Raw genomic sequence first — 25,200 nt, forward strand, 5'->3', positions numbered from 1 at the left:
GTTTCAAGTGAGAATATGGCATTGACAGTCAGAATAATCTGACCAAGATGTTTGCTGAAAAACAGTAGGTGTAGCAGAGATGTACAGTCACTGGGAGCGATACCTCAGTGATTTGAGCATTGGCCTGCTAAACCCAGGATTGTGAGTTCAATCCTTGAGAGGGCCACTTAGGGATCTGGGGCAAAAAAAAAAAAAAAAAGTCAGTACTTTGTTCTGCTAGTGAAGGCAGGGGGCTGGATGGGATGACCTTTCAGGGTCCCTTCCAGCTCTATGATATAGGTATACATCACTGTAGGCTACATGTTTGCAGGTGGATGAAATTTTAACTGTCAACTCTTGCTTTTGAAGAGCTCAGTCTGCAATAGATTACAGTGTTCCTCTTTTGCACAGGAAATTCAATTCAGTCCTTTAACAAATGCAAGTATTGTATTTAATTAGTGATTAGCCAACATGATTAGACATGGTGGAAATTGGATACCAGGGGAATTTAATACTACCTGTTGTGCTAGAGGAAAGGAAATGGAGGCTGTAATCCATAATGATTATTTCACTAATATTAATCTACTATGATTTGTTATTTTAGAAGAGAACTCAAGAGTTAGGTTTAACAGATTCTTGAAGGCAGAGTTGCATTGCAGTAGTAAACTGGTTTTAAGTAGAAATATTTAGCTAGTTCAGAGGGACACTGCAGGAGAAAGCAAGAAACAGCATTCTAGCTAGTTTTCCCCTTTTCAGCTCCATGTGTGTCAAGGGATTGTGACAAAATGGTCTAGGACTGCACAGGCAGCTGTAAGGCGCTCAGGACAGAAGCAGCTGACTAGTTGTCAGTTTCCTTGTACAACCCTCTAAGAGGGTGAGATTGTCCCAGGACAAAGCAAGAGAGCTATGGAACACCACTGCAGACAGACATTTGGAAAGAGGGGTACCCCTAAAGATAGCCTTATGGGGCAGCCAATGAAGTACTTGGCTTGTTGATATATTTTAAGCTGTCCAACCATCTAGGGTAGGTGTTCCAGTCATATCAGAGACTGACAGCTCTCTGCTCAAGTTTGTCACCATCTTAAGTGATGTCTTTATAGCCATGGGAGGGGGGTCAATTACCTTGACTAGACAGAACAGGTTGCTTTGAGGTTTAGCTAGAAGGGCACTATAGCTGCCTGGACTCAATCCTGCAGAAGCCTGAATGCAAGTTTTAAAGCTACACCTGTGTGAGAATGCAATATTCTTGAACAAGACCAAGACGGCATTAGATTTGGATATCCTATAAAACCCTGGTTTATGAGCCTGTTGACTACTGCCTCCCTCTGCCTGGCTCACTCACTACTAACCAGATATTAGCATTAGTGGAACTCTTCTCCTAAGAGACACTTTGTTATGCCCCACCAATGGAGTTTACTCAAGGAACATACTGCAGTTGCACAAAGGCTTACCACAGGAGCTCTCATCACTGCCATCAGAACAGTCTTCATCTCCATCACACTTCCATAACAGAGTTATACAGCGTCCATTACTGCACTGGAATTGAGATTCTTCACATTTTGCTCTTGCACCTTGAATTAAGAAGGTCAGTTAGTCAAGCTACTATAGCTACATTTTACTGATATCAGTTTAGCATTGGAAGCTTTTGCTCAAGACAGTGGGACAAGAACTGAATCCCTTGTTTCACAAAGACTGCAGAGGTCATTAAGAATGCTTATATGATGTTCGTTAGCAACTAGATCAGTGGTTCTCAACCAAGGGTACATATACCCCCAGGGGCACATCAACTCATCTAGATATTTGCTTACTTTACAGCAGGCTACATAAAAGCACTAGCAAAGTCAGTGCAAACTAAGATTTCACAGACAATAACTTGTTTCTATTGCTCTAGGTGCTGTACACTGAAATGCAAGTACAATATTTATATTCCAATTGATTTTATAATTAAATGGCAAAAAGCAATTTGTCAGTAATAGTGTGCTGTGACACTTGTATTATGTCTGATTTTGTAAGCAAGTAGTTTAAGGAAGGTAAACTTGGAAGTATGCAAGACAGATACCTGGAAGGGGTACAACAGACTGAAAAGGTTGCAAGCTACTGACTTTAATCACTAATAGTGCATCATTCATGTCTGTTACTGTAGTTATATTTCAGGCCAGTGAAGTGTCATGAGACAAGGTTATTGACACCACATTTGAATCAGGAATTTAGTGGAGAAGTTCACTGAAGTTCAGCTGAGATGCCAAAAGGCCAGAGATTTAGAAGGATGCCATTGCTAAAGGACTACAGTCTTTGTCTTGAAGTTTGCAAGACAATACTTGTTTCAGGGATTTTTTTAGATCCAGGACATTTACATACAGATGTAAGAAAGCCTCTTTTCATGGGCCTTTTTTACTTAGAAGCAAAAGTAGGTAGAGTGTGGGAAAGATTACCTGCTCTGACTTCAAATGTAAGAGTGTCTCACTCTGCATCTCTGAACTATACAAGAGTTCTTCTGACAGTTTGGACAATATTTATTAAGTAGACTGTTTGGCCAAGTGTGGTATGGTCAGGTTTACTGGGTTGAAATCCACTAAGCCTAGGAAGTTTCAGGGATGACTTGTCACATCCAGTTATGTTTTCCATGCCAGTATCTCATGTTACCTCACTATGGCAGAAATAGACACGGTTTCCAACACAACACATTTGCCCTTGCAACAAGGCTGACAGCTGTGGCAATTCATACACGTGTGTTCCTCAGTTAGGTGCTTTAGAAAGGAGCCCAGCCTATTTTAAATCTGTGACAGCATATGGAGGAAGGCTAGGTTTCAGCTCTATTGTGGAAGCTTTTAGAAGAGTTTCCTACTATATGGAAATTGAAGAGTCTGGCAATAGTATGTAGGTTACATACTCTGCTGGTCAATAGAGCTTCAAATCCAGGGCAGCAGAACAAAGTCTTTAAAAAAAAAATCCACTAGGTCTCCCAACTGTTGAGCCAAAGGCAACCCCCATGATGCTTTAGTGAAAGCCAGATATGGTGTTAACACCAGATAAAAGCTCACCTTTCTAACAGGTCCCTGTAAGTTACATGTTTACAGGGCTACCACATCCTTACTATGGGGACATCACCCCAGTATCAAAGACTACAGCTCTGAAACCAAGTTCAGTTTTAGCATGTGTTTATGGCTAAGGAATAGGTGCACATCCTTCTCCCCAAGAAGACTCATGCTTAGGGTGGGGAGGGGACATAGGATCTTAGTATTAAGTTACAGCACTTAAGTTTTAATCATGACAAGTTCAAGTAAGTGTTGTGCCTCATGCAGACCCGGTCTGTGCATGGGCAGCTCAGTTAGATTGCCTTTATTTGGCATTGGTTTTAGTTAGAAGTGTGTAGTAATAGATTTGAAGGCAGTCCTTCAAAAATCCAAAGCCATTAGTTTTATTTTCTGTACTAGAATTGTTTGCCAAGTGTTTGAGTTAGAGAAAGATGGGTACAAATGTTTACAGCTCTGTTGCACTATGGGTATCAGTTATGATTATGTATTCTGTTTGAAAGCTGGAATCACTACAGCTTTCTGTACATGTTTCATAAGTAGGTTTTCCCCAATACAACTTGTTCAAGTGAAGCTGAGTGACCCTATTCCTCATAGGAGAGTCATATGACACACACTGTTTGAGATCAAACCAGTATCAGCTTCAGTACAGCAGCAGTCTCTCTAGCAGTTGCACAAGCCTTGTCTTGTGTGCTTACATGCATTACATTTAGGTTTTAAAGTCTAGAGGAGTGACTATAGCATGATGCAAGACTCCTGCTTCTCCCTCATTTGTTGCATCATTTGAGGAGTTATTTTCTTGGAATCAAGGCTAGAAGGCATCTATTTTTAGCTTTTACAAAAAAAGCCACACCATTTGTTTGCAATCTATTCTAGCAAGAGTAAAATGCAAGCCAGTATACCAAGTCTCTTCAATTATACCACAAGAGCAGTCAACTTGCTGACTTAGTTTGCAGGAAGTCCACTGCATAACATGGGTGGCCATCAACTTGCCACCAGGTGGTCCCAAAAGTACTGGCAGAACAAATTGGGTGAGGGCAATCTCACCTGCAGAACATCTAATGTTGTCAATACATGCTGTGCTTCCAAATGTCAGCCTATATTAGGAAGCCAATGTATTTCAAGTTTTGTATGCAAGTTGTCTTTAACAGTTTAAATATCTTTCACTGCTACAATGTCTGACAAGCAGACGAAACAAGATCAATTTTTGATTAGATCTGTCAAGACAATGTCTCATTTTATAGGATGTGTTACAGTAGTGAAATACCAGTTAAACTGAACTTATTTAATAGTCAGATCTTTTGCTATGATTATCCACTACAGCCTTGCATGTCATGCAGAAGTTCAGCCAGTGAAGGGGGCAGGTAGTCAGAAGCAAACATACTATCTTCATCTGCCCCAAACAATAGCAACAGGTCCTAATCTAGCAGGAGATAGGTCTCTAGTGTTTTGGGACCCTTCATTCCCATTTTGACATGGGATCATTCAAGGAGAAAAAACAAAAACAAAGTTTTAAATACTACATTCAGAAAGCATGCCTAGTTGTAGATGCAGCATCTACATAGATCACATTACTGCAACTCTAGTGACATCTGCATTATTCTACATAAGTCTGCATTTAAGCATTTAACTCCAAGGGAAATTTAATCACTTGATACTTCAGTTTAATCACTACTGCTGCAGTGATTAAGTTCAGGATTGCAAGTTCATTTGATTAATAGTACTACTAATCTGTAGGAACAAGTTAGAGTAGTTAAACTTTACTTTAAGGATGTGTTTTGTTCCAAAAGACTTCCAGTTTTAGGGCTCTGAACCAGCTACACTAAACAGCTGCTCTTCAAATAACTTGATTTATAGTTATTTTGGCACTAGAATAGGAATGGTCTACACCCCAAATTAAGCACCAGTCTGTATTTCTGTCTTTAGACTCAGAAGTACTTGTCCTTTGCCAAACACTGGGGCAGTGGCAGAGCTATCCTTTACCTTGGATGTCTTCCTCCCCTCCCTGATTTGTTACATAGAATATCAGGGTTGGAAGGGACCTCAGGAGGTCACTAGATACTGCTAGCTAATGCTTAGAGTTTGCATAGTACTTTGAGAATGGGTTCTGTGAAGTGCAACAAGCAAGTAGTTAGCAACAGTAACCTAGAAGCAGAAGTTGCTGATTATATTGGGACACATAGGTATGAAAGGGCAAGATCACATCTTTAGTGTTTTGAGTTTGAGTTTAAGTTCTTAGAGATTACAGATCATTACCATTTGACTCTGAACCTGGATGCATGAGCCCCTTTACCTTAAAGTTTGTTCATACAGTATGTCTATATCGAACACATTCCCACAAGTCTACACCCCTGTAGCAGGAAGCTCAATGAGAAATATTACTGTTGATTTGCCTTTTCCTTAAACTAGGCAAAGGAGACTTACTTGCACCATGTACATATTAGAAAATCACTCAAGTTAGACTGTTGGCAATGTCTAGTCCTATACCTCCACTCACAGGAGATGTGTTACTTGTTTCAAAAACAGTGAAGTAGTAGCATAAGCTCTTCTGGGCAAATCACTGCCTTGGTTCCTATTTAAGGGGCTGATTACTTGAGATCAAGTAGTCTGATTTTTCAGATAGATGAAATTAGCTCTGCTTTTCCAAACTGAGGCTGTGATATTGCTGTAGTGGTCAGCTTAGTTGGTTTTCCCTGAGGACTGTCAAGTATCAGTCTGGAAGAAGAGTCTGTTCTTCGAAGTGACAGTTATGAGGTCCAAATAACCTGATTACAGTAAGAACCAGAATTGGGGATCTGTCAAAGTAGGCTTTTAAAAAAGTAATGGGTAATTCCCTTCAGGGTAGTTCTTACCCAATTGCTTTAGCTGGTTTCAGCCTAAGCCACTTCAGTTGTAGTTGTGCATAGCTATGCCCCTTCATTTTTGGTATTTACTAGTTTTCTGAAATTCAGATTTTTTTTTTAAAAAAAAAGCTACTTTTAACACTTAACTGATTTTCACCCAGATTGTCTTTTCTAGGACCCAGCCTTCCCACAAGACTTCAGCATGTCTGTTTCTTCTGCAGACAGCAGGGGAGTGAAATGGGCAAGGAGCTGGGTCCTGGCAAGTGAGTGACTGCTGCAGCAACAAGCCTGCAGAGAGCCAAAGCCTGGACCCATTAAATACTGCTCCCCCACAACCAGACAGCAACCCTTTCTGACCCCAGACCTTCAGCACAGCCCCAGGCAGGGGAAGCTGAGAGGGCTGAGCTGAAGGGTCCCACCCAACCATCTGTTTCTTTTCTGACATTCGGCACATTCCCATCTGCTTCCTTTGCACGGTGGGCAAGCAAGATTGTTTCCAGAACCTGCTTCCCACCCAGGACCTGTTGCTGCAGCATTTAGGAGGCCTACATGGAGCAGAAGTCTTCAATTACTATATTGATTATCCCCTGTGATTGTCAGGCACTCCCATTTCTGTAGGGGAAACTGTGACCCTCCCAAGTCTCCCTCCCACACACACCCCAGTTGAGCCCTTCTGCTCGCAGCAGGCTCCCAATACTTTTGGGAAGGTCATGCTTGGTCCATGATATCACTGTTACACCACTCAAGATTGGAAAACAACAGATGTTCATTACTACTTTGTATATGGTGGAGGGAGTATTACATGCTCTTCCCTTTATCCCTGGGAGCAGTTCTAGCTACTTCATGTTTTCTCTTTGGCAGAGTGTTTGAGTGTCATCTCAAGTGCTGATACTGACTAAGGAGATCTGCTTGGAGGGGTTGACTCTGTCCCTTTCCTGAAGAAAGAAGTAGTTTACTGCCAGTGTCAGCAAGGCCTCAGAGTGGCATTTTCTAGAGTGCATTCTCCCCCAACTAACCCACCATTTCCCAATCCTAAAAATCTCTCAAGTTAACTAGTACATTCTTGCATTTGTTGCTGTCTGGCAACTGTAGTCATCATAACAGGTCTGGTGAACCCTAATTGACGGTTGGTTGCCAACTAGACATCAAATCAAAACAATAGCTAAGGTGTCATCGCAAATGTTAACTTTTTGGTTAAACAGCTGTAGGCAAATTAAAAAAAAAAAGACACCTACATATGGGCTTAAAGACTCAGGATAATTAAACCCAAGTTGTTCTTTCAGGTTTGTGACTATAAAGTCAAAGTTCACCCCTCCCCCACAATGCCAACCAAAAGAGCATTTACACAAAATTAGAAACTGCAGTTGGCCTGAGCTGGGGCCAGTGTCACTAGCTACTAGAGCAACACAGGAACCACCAGACAACTCCTGAAAGATACCCATTCAGTATTTGGCTATATAGTATTAGATAGCTCATAAGTACACACTACAGTCTTCTTCCCCCTCCCCCCCCCCCTTATGCAAGCCAGCCAGCCTCTTTCCCCACACCCAAACATCATCCTACAGCTGGAATAAGGAGGCAGACAAGTATAATTGGCCCCAATTATTGGGTGACAAGTACTATGAACCTTACCATGCTTCTTGCAGGGATTGGAAATAGAGTGAAATCCTGTAATGGGCTCTTACAAAACTCAAGTCATTTCCTCAACGTCTATTGTTTGGATGGCAAGCTAATAAAGCCATAGGGATTGGGGCCCACCTACCACTGATCCACTGCAAGTGGGGAAGCATTCCCCTCCCACGTAGGGAGTGAGGGAGGGGTACTTCCCTCCAGAAGCTAGTCCTCTGCCGATGTCTTCAGGCCACAGGGCTCCGACTTTCCCATGCTCCTGCACGCTCAGCAGCGACAAGATCCGTGTGCTTGTTACTCAGCTGCTGAGCTATGGAGGAGGAGCAGTTCCTCCTCCACTCTTTCCCTGCGTGGCCCTCCCCACCTCCCAAACACGGCTAGTCACGAGCCTGCCTGAGAGGGCTCGCGCGCCCTGCTCTCCTCCGGTGGGACCCTCTGGATGCAGCAGCTCAGTAACCTACATGCAGTTTCATTGAAGGCGTGATTCCCCAGCACGCGCCGGGGGTGGGAAAGGAACTCAATCCCCATTGTCCCCGCAGAGGTGCCTCACGTGAAAACGGGCTCAGTGTCAATTCAACAGCACGCGCCCGCCCCCTACCCGCCCCGGCTGCAGGGCCGAGACACACAGGGGAGGCGGGGAGGGAAAAGGGACACCAAATAAAAACGCCCCGAGCCCCACGATCGCTACTCACCGCGCACACAGCCGCGCTCGCCCAGCAGCCAGCAGAGCGCCGCCAGGAGCCAGAGCCCCCGGAGCGGGGACGTGCCCATCGTGTGTAGCAGCTGCTGCGCGCACAACAAGTTAGCAGTCTGGGCGGGGGGAGCTCCCCGGTTTTCGGCACCTTGCCCGGCCGCCTGCAGGGAAGGCAGCTCCGGCAGGAAGGAGGGGAGCGCGCGCACCGGCCCGGGCTAGTGGGGAGTAGCGAGCCGGAGACATGCACAAGGGGGAGGGTGTCCCCGCGACGCTCTTATACGAACCGCCCAGCTCCTGTGTGCGGCGGCCGCCCGGTGACTCACGGGGGCCCCCGCCAGCCGCTGGTTGGCTCTCGAGCGCCTCCAATCCCTGCCGCCTGCCCTAATTTCCTGATCCACGCAACCTGCCGATGGCAGCTGTGCTCGCTCCTCCATCCCGCCGGGCGCTGCTGCTGGGCAAGGCAGGGGCACGGCCGCACAGGTGAAGCTGCTGCGAGCTGCTGGCATCACCTGTGCGCGAGCGGCTGCCGCAGTAAGTAGTGACTTCCCGCCAAGGGGCTTCCTGGGGGGCGGCCGGGGGAAAGCGTCGGGGGCACCTGTGCTTCTGCATATTAACATAGACTTGATGGGCGGGGAATGTATGCCCCGGCCGGGATGATTTTTGGATATGTCTGTGCCTTGCCCTCTGTGACAGGGACTGATCTAGAGTTATGATGGTTAATGACTGTTATGTTATTATTAACAATAAGCATCAGTAGAGATCGCTCATCCAGGTTTCTAGTTGGTATATTTAAAAGCTTGCATATAAACATGGACTCACTCTAGTGAAAACTGAGTATTTTCTGAAAATACAGTTCCCTTTGATTTTTTGTTGCATGCATGTAGTTTATCCTCTGCGACAGCAAGCCACCCAAAATAACATATTTCAGAGGAAATTTCCTTCTTCTGGGTTCTCTCAGCCATCATTCTAGTTTGCATATTAATAACAGAGTATATTGAAATTCACTTTGCACATTGATTTTTCTCCAAATAACTGTCTTTTAGACTTCTATTCATGCATGCATGTACGCATACATGTGGTTTTCCTTCTGTAATAGAATATGACTTAAAATAACACATCCCTACTACTGAGGAAGAAAATTGCTACTTCTGCATTCTCTCATCAAAGATTATAGTTAATTGCTAATTATACAAAATTATATGTTGAGGTCCTAGAATTAAAATCTTAACCTTTTATTTAAGGGGAAGAATGGGTAGTTTTATTCTTCTTTTGTTGACTTTCTAACATTCAATTATAAGTCTTTGTGAAAGAAAAGAGAGATCTGTATAAAACATATTTTTTATGGTACTTTTAGAATTTATAGTTAAGTGTTAGTGCGCCTCTGTTTTCTCATCCACATATTTTAGTAGATCTGTTATTTTATGTTAATATTATATACCAGGCTATTAATACCTTGGTGAGGGCAGAAAGCACCTCAAGCTGCTGAATCCTAAAGACAATGGAAAGAGGTGGTTGCTATTTCAGTCTTTTGACATTAAATGCCATGCTAAATCTTTCTTAGCCTCCATTTAAAAAATACATGTTTTTAGAGCTGTGCCTATGAGTCCATTGATGAAACAGTATCTCTTAGTTTCTAGACTTCTTGGATATTGTAACATTTCCCTGGATGCTGTTTTCAGAGTGATGCTCTTCTTGGATCTTATCAAGTTGTGCCATCTTACATGATCCCGTGAAAGACATATTGTACTACCACATTGGAATGGAATGTTCTTTCAATTGATGTAGTGAACATATCTCAAGGCCCCAAATGGGCAGTAGTCACTGGGCTTAGTGCTAGCTATAAGAAGCAATGTTTAATTTCATATATCTGGAATGAATCTAGAGATCACATCTCTAATACCAATGTATGTATGAGGAATGAGCATATATTGTCCACTACTCAACACCTATGCTACTGTAATGCCAACAGACCCCAGTTGTCAGCAGGCAGGATTGAACCTGGGACCTCTGGAGCTTAGTGCATGAGCTACCACATAAGCTAAAAGCCAACTACCTGTTTAAATAAATAAATAAAATAGAGATATTCTATCTCCTAGAACTGGAAGGGACCTTGAAAGGTCATTGAGTTCAGCCCCCTGCCTTAACTAGGCAGGACCAAGTACTGATTTTGCCCCAGATCACTAAGTGGCCCCCTCAAGTATTGAACTCACAAGCCTAGATTTAGCAGGCCAATGCTCAAACCACTGAGCTATCCCTCCTGTTAACTAAGGCTGTAGAGCAGACTCATTCTTTTCTCTCCCTCTCTCTCTCTTCTCAGTACCACTAGGACAGAACACCACACCCAGGAGGTGTGTGGGTTACACTACCTCATGCCTTTTGGGGTTCTGTGCGCCCAACACAGCTCATATGCTGCATCAACAGATGCTACAGAACAGTCTGATCTCTTGGATACATATACATTTTATTGGGGTTTTCATAAGATTGTATTGGCAAATTCACACCATTTCAAATAAGAAAAAAGGTATATGTGTGGGAAGCGAGGATTAGGGTTTTCAGAATGGCTGATTAGTCACCGACAGTTTAAGTGGCTATAGTAAAAACATTGCTGCTTCCTGTAGATTTTAAGTATGCAGTATTTCCTTGGGTTATATGCATGGTCTGCTTTATTAAAATTGAACAACCATGTAAATATTTTATTCTCTTTATAGGCACATGTTATATACCATACACTCAATGCAGTGACACAATGTTAGACACTGATCCTGCAAAGACTCAAGAATGTGCACAATTTTATTTATGTGAGTAGTCCCTTTGAAGCCAATGGGCCTGCTCACGTGTATGAATTTAAACAGCCTTAGACTCCAAAATGTATCTTCAGTTTAAACACACAAACAAAACAACAGTAGTTCACCTAGACTAAACACAGAAAACAATTACAATAATATTAGTCTAGAATGATCATCCCCTTCTGTGCTGAGACCCACAGGAAGAAGTCCTGGAGAGAGAAAATCTTCATGCGTATGTCCCAGACTCCTCCATCACCTGAACATTATCCTGTTGGGGTTTGCACTTTATGAAAAAGGTGGTGTGGCATGCCCCCAAAATTGGGTTTCTTGGAGGTCCATGGGAGTCCAGGGCCATCTGCATGGGATTCTTGTGCCTTTGCACCAGCTCTGGTCTCTGTTGACCTCATTTCATGTGGAAGTGGGGAGATCCACAAGCAAAGGGTTCCCTGTGCACGCAGAACTAGGGGTTATGATCTGACCCATCTGTCTTCTGCATTAAAATATTAATATTATATGTAAACCATAAAATATATAGAATGTGTGGAGTGCTGAGCTGCTATTTCTTGTAGCATCTGGACATTAACCTTGCTTGGTTTCTGAGATCTCACAAGATTAGACACCTGGGGAAATGAATTCTAATCCTGGTTCTAACACGGACGCATTCTGTTTTATTGGATAGGTCAGAACTTGCAGAGTAGTTACATGCATTTGACTCTCTGTGTTTTAGATTCCTCCTCTGTAAATTGGGTCTGAAGATACTTACCTTGCTCATATGGCTGTTGTGATGATATAGTGTAAAATATGAAATAATAATTAGTACTATAATTATGTATTACTTATTTTTATTATTAGTGAACTCTCCAAGTGAAATCCTGTTTTACATATGTTTTCAGCCCTAAAACTGATGGATATTTGGGTTTTTGTTTTGAATGTTTAGTGAAATTCTATTGGAGAACCTGGAAGAGATGGAAGTTCCAAGAAGCAAGTTGAATCTGCCATCCACAGTCCCTGTCTTGGAAAGTGACTCGGGGAAAAACAAATGGCATCACCAGGGACATAACCTCACCATTAACTTTGCCACCTGGATTTGTGGTGGACCCTGGGCTGAAGAGGCTTTCAGATCACTTCAGACCCGACAATGAGGTTTTTAACAATTTACCTGAACAAAAGTTTAAGACTGTTACTCTTAGAATGTCTGTTTTGGAGGATAAAGTCTCAGCATTAGAGGCTTGATTTAGTATTTACTGAAGTTACAAAAGAAAATAAAGAAGTAAAGAACAGGATGGACCTTTTGGAGTACAAGCAATGCACAAGAAAGCTTAGTAGGGTTGGTGTTCCTGAGTTCTTTTGTCTTGAAAGATCCTATAGCATCCTTTTCCAAAGTGGTGCCAGCGGTACTGGGATTGACTCCCTCTGAGATCTTTCTTCTAGAATCAGTGAGATTTTTGCTTCTCTTGTACCACTGACAACCTGCTGTGAGGATAATTCTCATTACCCGTTCTGCGCTTAACACAAGAAGTAGGATTTTGAAAGCCTCCAGAATCTTGAGTGAAGTAAGGTGTTAAGGAAAGAAAGCAAGGTTATATCCATAGCATGCCACTAATCCAGTAAAGAAAACAAACGCCTTTGTGGCTGTGAAGAAAAAAACTGCACAGCATTTTGCCTTATTGTCACCTGCAAAACTGAGGGGTCCCCATGGTTGCAACAAATGTTTATTTGGACCTGTGGCTGATATTAATCATTTCGTAGATCAGTGTATGGCTGAATTAACAGAGTAGGTGAAAGAGGCAGATTCAGATGCTGTCCATTGAAGATTTAGGGCCATATTGTACTCTGACTTAACCCAGTGAAATACCATTGACTTCAGTGGAGTTTCACAGTGCATGAGTCAGAACAGAATTTGTCCCTTTAGAATAATTACGTATGTGTGCAACAACTACTGAAGTCAGTGGAATGTATATGTGTATCTGAGGGATGAATTTGTCCCTTAGACCTTTTGCTCTGAAAAATATGTGACTTGCTTTAAAAGCTTTCCCCTTCAGATTGTTTGGAAGTTTCTATATTCGTTGAAGCATGCAGTATGATTCACACACTCATACTGCCCTAATTTGCTTTCTAGACATCTTTTAGTATACAAATAATTAATCATGCCCGGTACACATTCAGCACCTTTCATATAAGGTTCTCAAAATACTTTACAAACAGTTAATTAAGCCTCACAAAATCTCTGTGGGATACGTGTTATCTTCATTTTACAGATGGAGAAGAGAGAATTGAAAAGGACATTTTGGCCCCACTGAATTCAATGGGAATTTTGTCATTGACTTCAGCGAGGCCAGGATTTCACCCTTTTGTGCATAGATCAGATTGTCATGGTTTCTTCTGTCTAGTCAGTTACTTAATCAGTTTCCACTGTTTGGCTCTCTCTTGTCACTGCTTGAGAGAACCACACAAACATTTTTTTTTTTAAGAAAAAACAGAAAAATGTGAAGAAACCACAATAATTGGAAGGGGGACTCTGGGGAAAGTGTATAACCTGAAAATATTTTTAATTCATTTTTTTTAGCTTAGTAAATTTCAAGTGGATGCTGTGTGTGTCTGTCTGTCTGTCTCTCTCTCTCTCTCACACACACACCCCGCCTCCCCACCACACACACACACATGCACACACACCTCTTGAACCAGTGAAAAAGAAGGGACTTTGTCTCAAATTTTCAAAAGTTCATGGCTGTCTGTGTGCAGATTAGGTCTATGCAAAAGTGCATGGACACACTTTGGAAAATCTGAGACCATGTACCCAAAATTGTATGTATAATAATGTGTTTCATTCACCTGCAATAATGTAAGACTTGTTTTGTTGTTGAAAAATTATTAATTAAAAATGTTAAAAGGTCAAAGACTAGGCTAGTGTGATAGTAGAATACAGGGAGCATGTTGGAGAATAGAGAGAAATGTGGTGGAGAAATTAGGAAGCATCCATAAAGTTCTTTATAGATAGGTCAGGAGAGAGATGTGATATTTCATGCTGAAATGGACAGAGAGCCACTGAAGATTTATGTGAAGAGAGTGGTATGTTCCAGTTAATATGAATGAGTGAGCAGAGAAGTTGTAACAATTACATTAGTCAAGATGCTGAAAATTCAGAATAGCCTGCTGCATCCATGTAAGGCCACAAATGCAGTGGAAAATCATGTTTCTGCTGTGCAAGAGGGCTAAGCAGCAGAGAACCAAAACAGTTGGACTGTACCCCTTTCTGTATGTTCTAGAGCACAGAGGTTTTCAGTGGGTCCATGCATGGTACCAGAGAGTGGTAGAATGTGGTCAAATGGGGTTGTGGCCAGTGGAATTGTGCACGGTCTAGATGTACTGGGCCAACCTGCCATATGAAGGAACAGTGGACTGTGCTTGCTGTCCCCCTCACTCCCTGCAGTGACTGTGGCTTGGTCATGTCATTTACTGCATATTTGAGATAGGTATTCCAATCTCTGAGTCCCAGGACATTTCTGCCATGTTCATAAGCTCACATCCAGTTTACTTGGGCTGCACATTCTTTCCCCGTATATTGCTCAGTGAAAGTAAATGAAGGTCTACTCTAAAAGAATTTGGCAGAGGAATCATAAAGCTATTGTTTGATGCAGGTGACGTTTTGAAAGAAACAATAGGCAGATTTACATACCTGGGTAATGAAATTGAACAGCACTTCTTTTAACTTTTAAATTACATTAAAATTGATCAGTGCTGATGCTCTTTTTTATGGGTGTTATAACTGAAGTGCTGTTATGCTTTGCTTACAAAGGAATTCCTCTGGGTAGGATAAAATAACCTCATAAAATTCAATTCCTTTATCTGTTTTCATGTACATAACAAAAAAACCCAGCTATTTATTTAAACTAACCACACAGCTCCAACATTTCATTTTTCTGATGTATAAAATAAGCTTGTCTAAGGTTTGGGAAGTTTTGAACTATACATATATGCTGTAGATATAAATAGAATTTTGTTCTTAGAATGCTGCAATATTTTTCTCTCTCTGAGTTTTCATGGAGAAGGGTATCTTGTTGTGGCACTTGTTAATATTACTTGTTTAACTGCTTATTCAGCACCTTGAGGCAAGTAGATCAATCTAATTTGTACATTATGAGTAATGCTTTAAGTTCTACAAATATACATGCAGTTATAATAAATTGTGTACTAAACAGACAAATAGTATGTCTTCACGTGAAAGGATGGGCTTGTAGTGGGGAAGGATGGTTTTACATTTACTATACTAGACAAGGGTTCAGGAGATCTAGGTTCACTTCATGGCTCCCCCAAAGACTTTCAGCGCATTCTTGGGCAAGTCACTTAATTTTTCTAAGCTTCAGTTCCCTGTCCAGTCAGGGTAATAATATTTCCCTACTTTATATTAACGAGTATTAAATGCTCAAATACTTCAGTGATTGGTGTTGTATAAGCTATATAGGAAGTATATAACCCATAATTAGATTTGGTTTAATTAAAAACAAATTATTTGACACATTTTGACTTTTATATTATTCATAAATAATTCACAAACCAATCCTAACATTACACAAACAAATTTCATGCTATGGGTTGTTTGCAAATTATTCACTGTCCCTTTTGCTTGGAGAATTTCTGTGTTGTGGGATTGGTCATAGATGCATAGATTATAGGACTGGAAGGGACCTCGAGAGGTCATCGAGTCCAGTCCCCTGCCCGCATGGCAGGACCAAATACTGTCTAGACCATCCCTGATAGACATTTATCTAACCTACTCTTAAATATCTCCAGAGACGGAGATTCCACAACCTCCCTAGGCAATTTGTTCCAGTGTTTAACCACCCTGACAGTTAGGAACTTTTTCCTAATGTCCAACCTAGACCTCCCTTGCTGCAGTTTAAACCCATTGTTTCTGGTTCTATCCTTAGAGGCTAAGGTGAACAAGTTCTCTCCCTCCTCCTTATGACACCCTTTTAGATACCTGAAAACTGCTATCATGTCCCCTCTCAGTCTTCTCTTTTCCAAACTAAACAAACCCAGTTCTTTCAGCCTTCCTTCATAGGTCATGTTCTCAAGACCTTTAATCATTCTTGTTGCTCTTCTTTGGACCCTTTCCAATTTCTCCACATCTTTTTTAAAATGCGGCGCCCAGAACTGGACACAATACTCCAGCTGAGGCCTAACCAGAGCAGAGTAGAGCGGAAGAATGACTTCTCGTGTCTTGCTCACAACACACCTGTTAATGCATCCCAGAATCATGTTTGCTTTTTTTGCAACAGCATCACACTGTTGACTCATATTTAGCTTGTGGTCCACTATAACCCCTAGATCCCTTTCTGCCGTACTCCTTCCTAGACAGTCTTTTCCCATTCTGTATGTGTGAAATTGATTTTTCCTTCCTAAGTGGAGCACTTTGCATTTGTCTTTGTTAAACTTCATCCTGTTTAACTCAGACCATTTCTCCAATTTGTCCAGATCATTTTGAATTATGACCCTGTCCTCCAAAGTACTTGCAATCCCTCCCAGTTTGGTATCATCCGCAAACTTAATAAGCGTACTTTCTATGCCAATATCTAAGTCGTTGATGAAGATATTGAACAGAGCCGGTCCCAAAACAGACCCCTGCGGTACCCCACTCGTTACGCCTTTCCAGCAGGATTGGGAACCATTAATAACAACTCTCTGAGTACGGTTATCCAGCCAGTTATGCACCCACCTTATAGTAGCCCCATCTAATTTGTATTTGCCTAGTTTATCGATAAGAATATCATGCGAGACCGTATCAAATGCCTTACTAAAGTCTAGGTATACCACATCCACCGCTTCACCCCTATCCACAAGGCTCGTTATCCTATCAAAGAAAGCTATCAGATTGGTTTGACATGATTTGTTCTTCACAAATCCATGCTGGCTGTTCCCTATCACCTTACCACCTTCCAAGTGTTTGCAGATGATTTCCTTAATTACTTGCTCCATTATCTTCCCTGGCACAGAAGTTAAACTAACTGGTCTGTAGTTACCTGGGTTGTTTTTATTTCCCTTTTTATAGATGGGCACTATATTTGCCCTTTTCCAGTCTTCTGGAATCTCTCCCGTCTCCCATGACTTTCCAAAGATAATAGCTAGAGGCTCAGATACCTCCTCTATTAGCTCCTTGAGTATTCTTGGATGCATTTCATCAGGCCCGGGTGACTTGCAGGCATCTAACTTTTCTAAGTGATTTTTAACTTGTTCTTTTTTTATTTTATCCGCTAAACCTACCCCCTTCCCATTAGTATTCACTATGTTAGGCATTCCTTCAGACTTCTCGGTGAAGACCGAAACAAAGAAGTCATTAAGCATCTCTGCCATTTCCAAGTTTCCTGTTACTGTTTCTCCCTCTTCACTAAGCAGTGGGCCTACCCTGTCTTTGGTCTTCCTCTTGCTTCTAATGTATTGATAAAAAGTCTTCTTGTTTCCTTTTATTCCCATAGCTAGTTTGAGCTCATTTTGTGCCTTTGCCTTTCTAATCTTGCCCCTGCATTCCTGTGTTGTTTGCCTATATTCATCCTTTGTAATCTGTCCTAGTTTCCATTTTTTATATGACTCCTTTTTATTTTTTAGATTGTGCAAGATCTTGTGGTTAAGCCAAGGTGGTCTTTTGCCACATTTTCTATCTTTCCTAACCAGCGGAATAGCTTGTTTTTGGGCCCTTAATAGTGTCCCTTTGAAAAACTGCCAACTCTCCTCAGTTGTTTTTCCCCTCAGTCTTGATTCCCATGGGACCTTACCTATCAGCTCTCTGAGCTTCCCAAAATCTTCCTTCCTGAAATCCATTGTCTCTATTTTGCTGTTCTCCCTTCTACCCTTCCTTAGAATTGCAAACTCTATGATTTCATGATCACTTTCACCCAGGCTGCCTTCTACTTTCACATTCTCATATAAGGATACATCTACACAGCAACAGATATCCGCAGCTGGCCTGTGCCAGCCGACTTCGGTTTGTAGGGCTCTGGCCATGGGACTGTTGCACTGTAGCGTAGACTTCCGGGTACGGGCTGGAGCCTGAGCTCTGAGATCCTCCCACCTCGCAGGATCCTAGAGCCTGAGCTCCAGTCCGATCCAAAAGTCTACACAGCAATGAAACAGCCCTGCAGCGTGAGCCCGAGTTGGCTGGCACAGGCCAGCCATGGGTGTCTAGTTTCTCTGTAGACATACTGATTCACCTGCGCACAAATAGAGGTTTAGGAATAGTGCACTTTCAGTATGGGATGTTGGGCACATAATTGTTGATGCTAAAATTTTGTTAAACTTTTGGGATTGGCAAACATTTTTATGAATAAGCTAGCAGTCATTAATGAATACCATTACTCCACAGATCACAGCAGAGCAAACTTAGCATGTTTATTCATGAAAATAGTTGCAAACCATTTTTTGTATTATTCAGCCAGCTCTAACCATGTCATTCCTAATGTTTTCCTTTAAAAATATTCATATTAATTATGCATCTTCCAGGGAATAGGCAAATTACGGTATTTTGTTTATTACTCAGCCACCTCCAGCCATGACATTCCTAATATTTTCATTTTTAAATTTATTTATTCAAGTTGAATTTGCATCTTTCAGAGAAATATGCACGAGGTTATAAACTAACTATGGATGTGTATGGTGCAAAGCACATCTTTATAGGTGGAGCTGGTGATGCCTACAGTTAACGTTGCCTCACACTTTTCATTATAAAACCCTGTTTTCAATTGCTTATAACTTTTCCAAACTTTAACCATTTGGGCATTCTATTTTTCTAAGTTTTCTATTCTGAGTGCCGGATTTCCTTCCTTCTCTCTCTCCAAAGTTTCAGCTAAAACAAGGTTTAGGGAAACAAGGTTAGGGAAAAAATATATTGTTTTGCCCATGTTAAAAATTTCTTAAACCTGTTGAAGTGCAAGTTTCTAGCGCCCCCACACTTTGGAACAGAGACTTGAAATCTGCCTGCGGATTGTTTTGGTGTTGGAATTTGCTTTTTACTGTTCCCATAAAAAGCCACCTAAATTTGGCTAAGTTATAATCAGGGTGCATTGATGGATTTAAATAATTGGTTTTAATCATGATTTATATCAGCAAGCAGGAATGTTTTATTTAAATAATCAATTTTAATCTTGTTTTGAATTTGTACTTCTTAGCTATTTTCCTAAAGAAAGGTTGATTCTTATTGGTTGGTAACCATTAAAATAAGTTGATTTGCAACTAAATATAGGTTTTACACTAAATTTTGGTACTATATCGGTACACATTTCTTTAAGCTATTATGTGGCTTAACTTACATTTATTCAGATTCTTAATTTTTAGGGTTTTTTGTTATGATAGAAAATGGTAAATGATGCATTTGTGATCTACTAGATTAATTTTTTACTCATGATTTATGTCAAGCTCTGTTTGGATGGAAATTGGAATTTAATTAAAAATGCAAAAAAAAGCATTTATATTTTTTCATTAAATAAAACTACCTTAAATGTTTATAAAAACATGTTTTGCATATAAAACTGATTACTAAAAAAAAAAGTATTATATACTGGCTATGAACCAAGCTCCTAGGTGCTACAATAATACAAATAATAATAATCTGTGGTTATAGAATTAACCTAATAGTCCGGTCACCATGTTATTCAAGCTTTAGAACTAGTAGATCTCCTCCTTTCTCATTTTGTTTTTATTCAGAGATTGAAATAGGAAAACGAGCTTTTTTCTTTTTTTTTCTAACTCCCAATCAGTTTCTTAACTTTGAGTTAACTAGTCATTGAACTGACCTAGTTGAATAAACTGGGTTTAGGAGCCTAGTTGAATAAACAAAGAAAATATTCTCTCTGTACCTTCTGAAAAAGCAACTGTAGTCAAAAGTTGATTAGCACTTCAACTGCTCTGGTTCCAGTTCAGTGGTTTGAATTTCGTTAAAACGTTGGCAGCAAACATGTATTGCTTAATGTTATTTTTAATTTAATTTAAAGTATTTCAATAGATTATAGTTAAGTGTAGGCCTTAAAATTTGTCTTCTTTTTAAAAATAAACCTATTTAAAAATAGAAGTGTTTTTAAATAACAAAAATCCAATTTAAGAATCTCTGATTTTTTAAAAAAATAATTGATTTTTATTCACCTGGTTAATAATACAAAACCAGGGAGGTAGTAATTCTGTTTTGTGCCGCCCTGATGTAGTCACACATGAAATATTGGACGCAGTTCTGGGTTTCACAATTTAGGGATATAAAAAGACTAGAGATGATACAAAACTGGTAACAGGTAATGAATGAAGATGAAGAGATATGGTATGAAGAGAAACAGAAGCAACAGTATTAAAGAGAAGACACAGTGGATTTATGATCACAGAGTATACATACTTTCAAGGGAATGGTATAAATGAAGGAAGGGAATTATTCACACTCTTGGAAGATGGAAGGACAAGGTGCAATGGCCTGAAGCTAAAGAAGGAAAATGTTAGTCGTTAGGAAAGAGTTCTTAACTATCAGAGCAATTGGGTAGTGAAATAGACTGTTGAGTAACCATCACTGCAGATATGATGTTAATGAGCATAATATAGTTGAGTATTCTTGCAAAGTGCAGTTGGTCTCAGGCTAGATGACCTATGTGGCCTTTTCCATCTGTCTATGATTTTATGAACTTACAAATGTCACTCCAGCCCAAGCTCAGTACATCATCCTCAGCACCTCTCATATGCTCCCTCAAATACCATTCATGTTTTTGTAACAGAAAAACATCTTGGAATCACTCCTGTTCTCAGGAGCAGAATTCCCAGTAACTTCAGTAGGAGGATCAAGCCCTTTGCATTTTCCATTTACGTACATTTTTCTTTGCTTTAGATAGATAATTTGCCCAGTAGTAATCAGAAATGACTTCATAATAACAGCTATTCTCTCCTCTGGATTTTCCAGTATGTCCTGTCTTCTCGCTCTCTCTCCTCTCTCTCTGCCTTTTTGTAAGCTCTTTGGGGGCAGGGATCATCTTTATCCCTGTGTCTTGTACAGCACCAGGTGCATTGTTAGTGCTTATCTAATAACTCTAATAGAAGTTGGGGGTGAGGGTTGCCAAAGAATGCTCAATATCCTTTCGTTAGGAGATACATTCAAATTGTAACTTGTTACATTATTCCATTGATAGGTGTCTGACATGCTGCTTTATATAATAAAATAGATTATATATAGAGCAAGATATTAAAGATGTAGCAAACTAATATTTAATTTGGGTGCTGCATACAAAGACCACTTGTGGCATAATAATATCCCAAGGAAGAATATTAGCTATTTTTGAGAAAATAACAATATTTGTTGTCCCTAACTGCTATAAAGTATAGCATTTATGTAAGTTTCTCTACTTATTTTTTTATTACAACAAGAAATGCAGCTGTAATTTGTGTTCTTACTTTTATTAATGACATTTTCGTTATATAGGCATTACTGTAATTTACTAATGGGAAATAGCCAGTAAAGGCTGCAAACAGAGAATGTATAGTACAATAAATAACATTTTATATTTCTGAAATGCCAGAATGTTTTACAAAATATTACCTGAACTACTGAGATTGCTCTTCTTTTAATTGCCAGACAGCCTCAGCAAACTGTCATTGTTAATTGAAGCTATTCTCTGAAATAAATCCTTACAGCTGAATTTTGATAGTCTGCAAAGATTCATTGGAATTATGCTTACATAACTCTGGAATATTTCAAAAGTTTCAGTTTTTAGAGTGCTGTTTGCCTAATGTGCATAACTTATTACAAAAGCATTGATTTCCTATTTCTCACTAGGCCGAGTCCATTCTGACGGTCTGGTACACTGTGCTCTCCAAGCTGTCAATCCAGAGGGGCATTGCACATGCACACAACGGCCCCCATACTACCACTGGGCAGTGCAGGGAAAGTGTGATATTAGTTACCTTCATCATGTTGTGGATGGTAGTGATTCTAGTGTGTGTGATTTACTGTAATTGAATAACAGGTCATGATGTTTTCATAATATTTTTCCTCCTCTGATTTATTTGTTTTTTAATTTTAACGTGAATTGATTGATGGTAAAAGGTGGCAGATTGACAGCCCTGATGATGGAAGCTGTCTACTTAACTACAGATTAGGTACATCACAGGTAGTGACACTGCATACTTCCGGCACACTGTACTACTGCATGATCTGTAAGGACCACATCCAGGGGTGAAGAGTAGTGCAATGCCACTCAGTCCTTGGGCTCCCTGCTGAGAAGGATGGCAGTTAGTGTCTGTTGGATGCTGCTTTGTTATTAATCTTATGTGGAGACATTTTGGTGGTGCTCATGACCATACTATACCTCACCAGTGTTAGTTAATTAAGCCTCACAAGCCTCCTGTGGACCAGAGTAGCGTGTCTAGATAAGGAACTGAGGAGCAGACATGTTACTTAAGGGGTGTTGGTTCTAAAACAACAGGATATTGGCGCTAGCCTGGGGTGAGGGGTGGCCACTTTCTGCTGCATCACTGCCTCTCAAACTGCCTAGCATTATCTTATGTGTTCCCTCCCCTCTCACATTCTGGAAACCTCTTTAGGGTGAAGTTGGGGCAGCTGCTAGCAGGGACTCCTTAGGGAGCAGGCCTGGGAAGCAGAATGAAGAAATGGGCCTTTTTACAAGTGCCCCAGGTCGCTATGGACACCCTGAAATTTGTGATTCTTCCCTGCCAATCTCAGGGTATCTATGGGTTTTGAGGACCAAGCCTCATGCCTGCTTTGTGAGGGGGTGAGGTTGTAAACTCCACCCACTGATGGGACAATATGAAGGAAACTGTGAGAGTTAATCCCTTATGTAAATATTTCCTGGCCCTAGCTTATAACCTTGTTAAGAAACCATGCTATAGACAGTCAACAGCATGATTTTTGCTGCTGGCATGTTTGTTAACAACAAACATAAAAACAAAAAACACACAAACCCCCAAACTGGTCAAAATTTTCAAACCTAGATGCTTAAAGTTAAGCTTCGAACTTCATATTTAGAATTCTAAATAAAAAAGTGTCCTGTGGCTCACAATGAAGGCTAAATAGGTTTAGGAACCTAATTCTGGTTTGACAAATGTGTCCATATTCCCTACCCACCATGACAGTAACTCAGCTAGCGACAACTCTGTTCAGATTTGATTGTCAAATACTATTTTTCCAGACTCGTGCTTGGCAACTGAATATAGCTTGCAAGCATGGTTCTGGTCCCAGACTGGACAAGGTTGAAATGGCTAAAGGCTTTCTTCTCTGGGAAGCTTTAGTTATTTGCCAAAGGCATTATGTTCAACTCCGAGTTAGTAACTGGGGAAATAATCAAGTTGTCATTTTGTTAGCCGATTACAATTTTACAATAAACTTAAAAGGGGGTTAGCTAGGGTTACCATACGTCCGGATTTTCCCGGACATGTCCGGCTTTTGGGGGCTCAAATCCCCGTCCGGGGGGAAATCCCCAAAAGCCGGGCATGTCCGGGAAAATCGGGAGGGAGGGCTCGGTCGGGGCCTCTTTGGCCGGGGTCGCAGTGCCGGGCCGGGCTGGGCGCGGGGCCGGACGGGGAACAGGGGGCGCGGTGCCGGGAGCCGGGCCGGGACCGCGGGGCCGGGCTGCTGGGGGGTGCGCCGGGCCGGGCCGCTGGGAGGGGCCGCGGGGGTGCGCCGGGCCGCGGAGCCGGTCCGGGGCCGCGGGGGTGCGCCGGGCCGCGGAGCCGGGGGGGTGCGCCGGGCCGGGAGCCGGGGGGGTGCGCCGGGCCGGGGGGCTGGTCCGGGGTCGCGGAGCCGCGGGGGTGCGCCGGGCCGGGAGCCGCGGGGGTGCGCTGAGCCGGGGGGCCGGTCCGGGGTCGCGGGGCCGGGGGGTGCGCCGGGCCGCGGGGGTGCGCCGGTCCGGGGGGCCGGTCCGGGGCCGGGGGGGTGTGCCGGGCCGCGGGGGTGCGCCGGGCCGCGGAGCCGCGGGGGTGCGCCGGGCCGGGAGCCGTGGGGGTGCGCCGGGCCGGGGGGCCGGTCCGGGAGCCGGTCCGGGGTCGCGGGGCCGGGGGGTGCGCCGGGCCGCCGGGGGCCGCCAGTGCTGGGCGGGCCGGGGGTGGTCGGCCGGGGCCGGCACCCCAGGGCCCGAGCCGACCCAGGCTGGAGCCGCCGGGGGGGCCAGGCTGGGCCGCACCTCCTCCCCCCATCCCCCCCCCCTTACCTGCTTCAGGCTTCCCGCGAATTAAATGTTCGCGGGAAGCAGGGGAGTGGGCGGAGACTTTGGGGAGGGGGAGGGGGAGGGGGCGTGGGCGGGGCTGGGGGTGGGGCTGGGGCCCCGTGGAGTGTCCTCCATTTGGAGGCACAAAATATGGTAACCCTAGGTTAGCAATGGCTTCAGACCATTATTTTAACAAAAAACTTGTAAGTATCAGTAAATTGACTCTTTGTGTAGGAGTAAAGCCAACAGTTGGTTGGTAAAATTCTCTTCAAATGATATAATATCAACTGCTGTATTATCAGGAGATGAATCAGCTAGACTGACTCCTCCATTTTTAAAGGGAACACTGCTAGTTTATATCATTTTTTTCTTCATTGTTTGCAGTACTTCTTAGTGACTACATTCCCCATACTAATTTTGTTGTTTGCATTTGGAAAACATTATTTCTTGTGTTTTCTTTCAATGGACCTGAAAAATAAATAAGGAAATGAGTATATTATGTTATTTATTTGTATTTGCTTATTTATTTGTTGTCTCTGTAGTGGCAAAGTACAAAACATATTGGTTCAAAAGTGAAACTCAGGTCTCCGCACAAAAATTAACATTCTTATAAATAATGGAAATTTGCACACAAATTATCTATTTGCATCAGACATTTTTATGAAGGTATTTAAATACCCTTTTGTCACCTTCTCCTGGAATGGTCTTTTGAGGGGGTCTCTACTTCTCTTGACTGGTCCTCCTTAGTTCGCTCTCAGTCAGGGCAGTTCTTGGACACTCACCTTTAATTAAGTCTAGCCATCTGCTTCAGTCTCCTGGCTCTGATCCTGGAGGGAACCTGGTGCAAGGATGTCACCCCTTTGCTGTCCCAGACTTTTCTACCTCCCCTTCCGTCTCTACTCTCCCCTTTATAGCAGGGCTTGTTTCCTCTATTGGCTGCAGCAGTGGGTGCCTGCCTGCAGGGCTGGATTAACACAGGGGCTTTAGGGGCTGCCTGCATACTGTGGCTCCACACAGCTCCTGGAAGCAGTCGGCTGCTGGCACATCTCTGTGGCCCCG

At 42.2% G+C, this 25,200-nt stretch overlaps 1 protein-coding gene and 1 long non-coding RNA gene across 5 annotated transcripts in view; one reads left to right on the forward strand and one right to left on the reverse strand.

Moving 5' to 3' along the window:
• Window positions 1–8,694, reverse strand: part of VLDLR (very low density lipoprotein receptor) — a 23,887-nt gene extending 15,193 nt beyond the window's left edge. The window contains exons 1-2 of one of the 4 annotated variants that reach the window (XM_005296773.4): window positions 8,176–8,694; window positions 1,431–1,550 (exon numbers count right to left, since the gene is read on the reverse strand). In XM_005296773.4, the coding sequence (XP_005296830.2) occupies window positions 1,431–1,550; window positions 8,176–8,254 (199 nt within the window). In that variant the 5' untranslated portion in view covers window positions 8,255–8,694. Of the gene's footprint in view, window positions 1–1,430; window positions 1,551–7,616; window positions 7,834–8,175 lie in introns of those variants that run through there. The other 3 variants (XM_005296774.4, XM_024103344.3, XM_065549359.1) reach the window with 3 other exon arrangements.
• Window positions 8,569–15,167, forward strand: LOC101947947 (uncharacterized). The gene is made up of 2 exons (XR_255964.4): window positions 8,569–8,708; window positions 11,901–15,167. It is a non-coding gene; the product is annotated as an uncharacterized LOC101947947 (long non-coding RNA).
• Window positions 15,168–25,200: the final 10,033 nt, after the last annotated feature.

Source organism: Chrysemys picta, chromosome 6 (genome assembly GCF_011386835.1).
Source record: "Chrysemys picta bellii isolate R12L10 chromosome 6, ASM1138683v2, whole genome shotgun sequence".
Lineage (NCBI taxonomy): Eukaryota > Metazoa > Chordata > Testudines > Emydidae > Chrysemys > Chrysemys picta.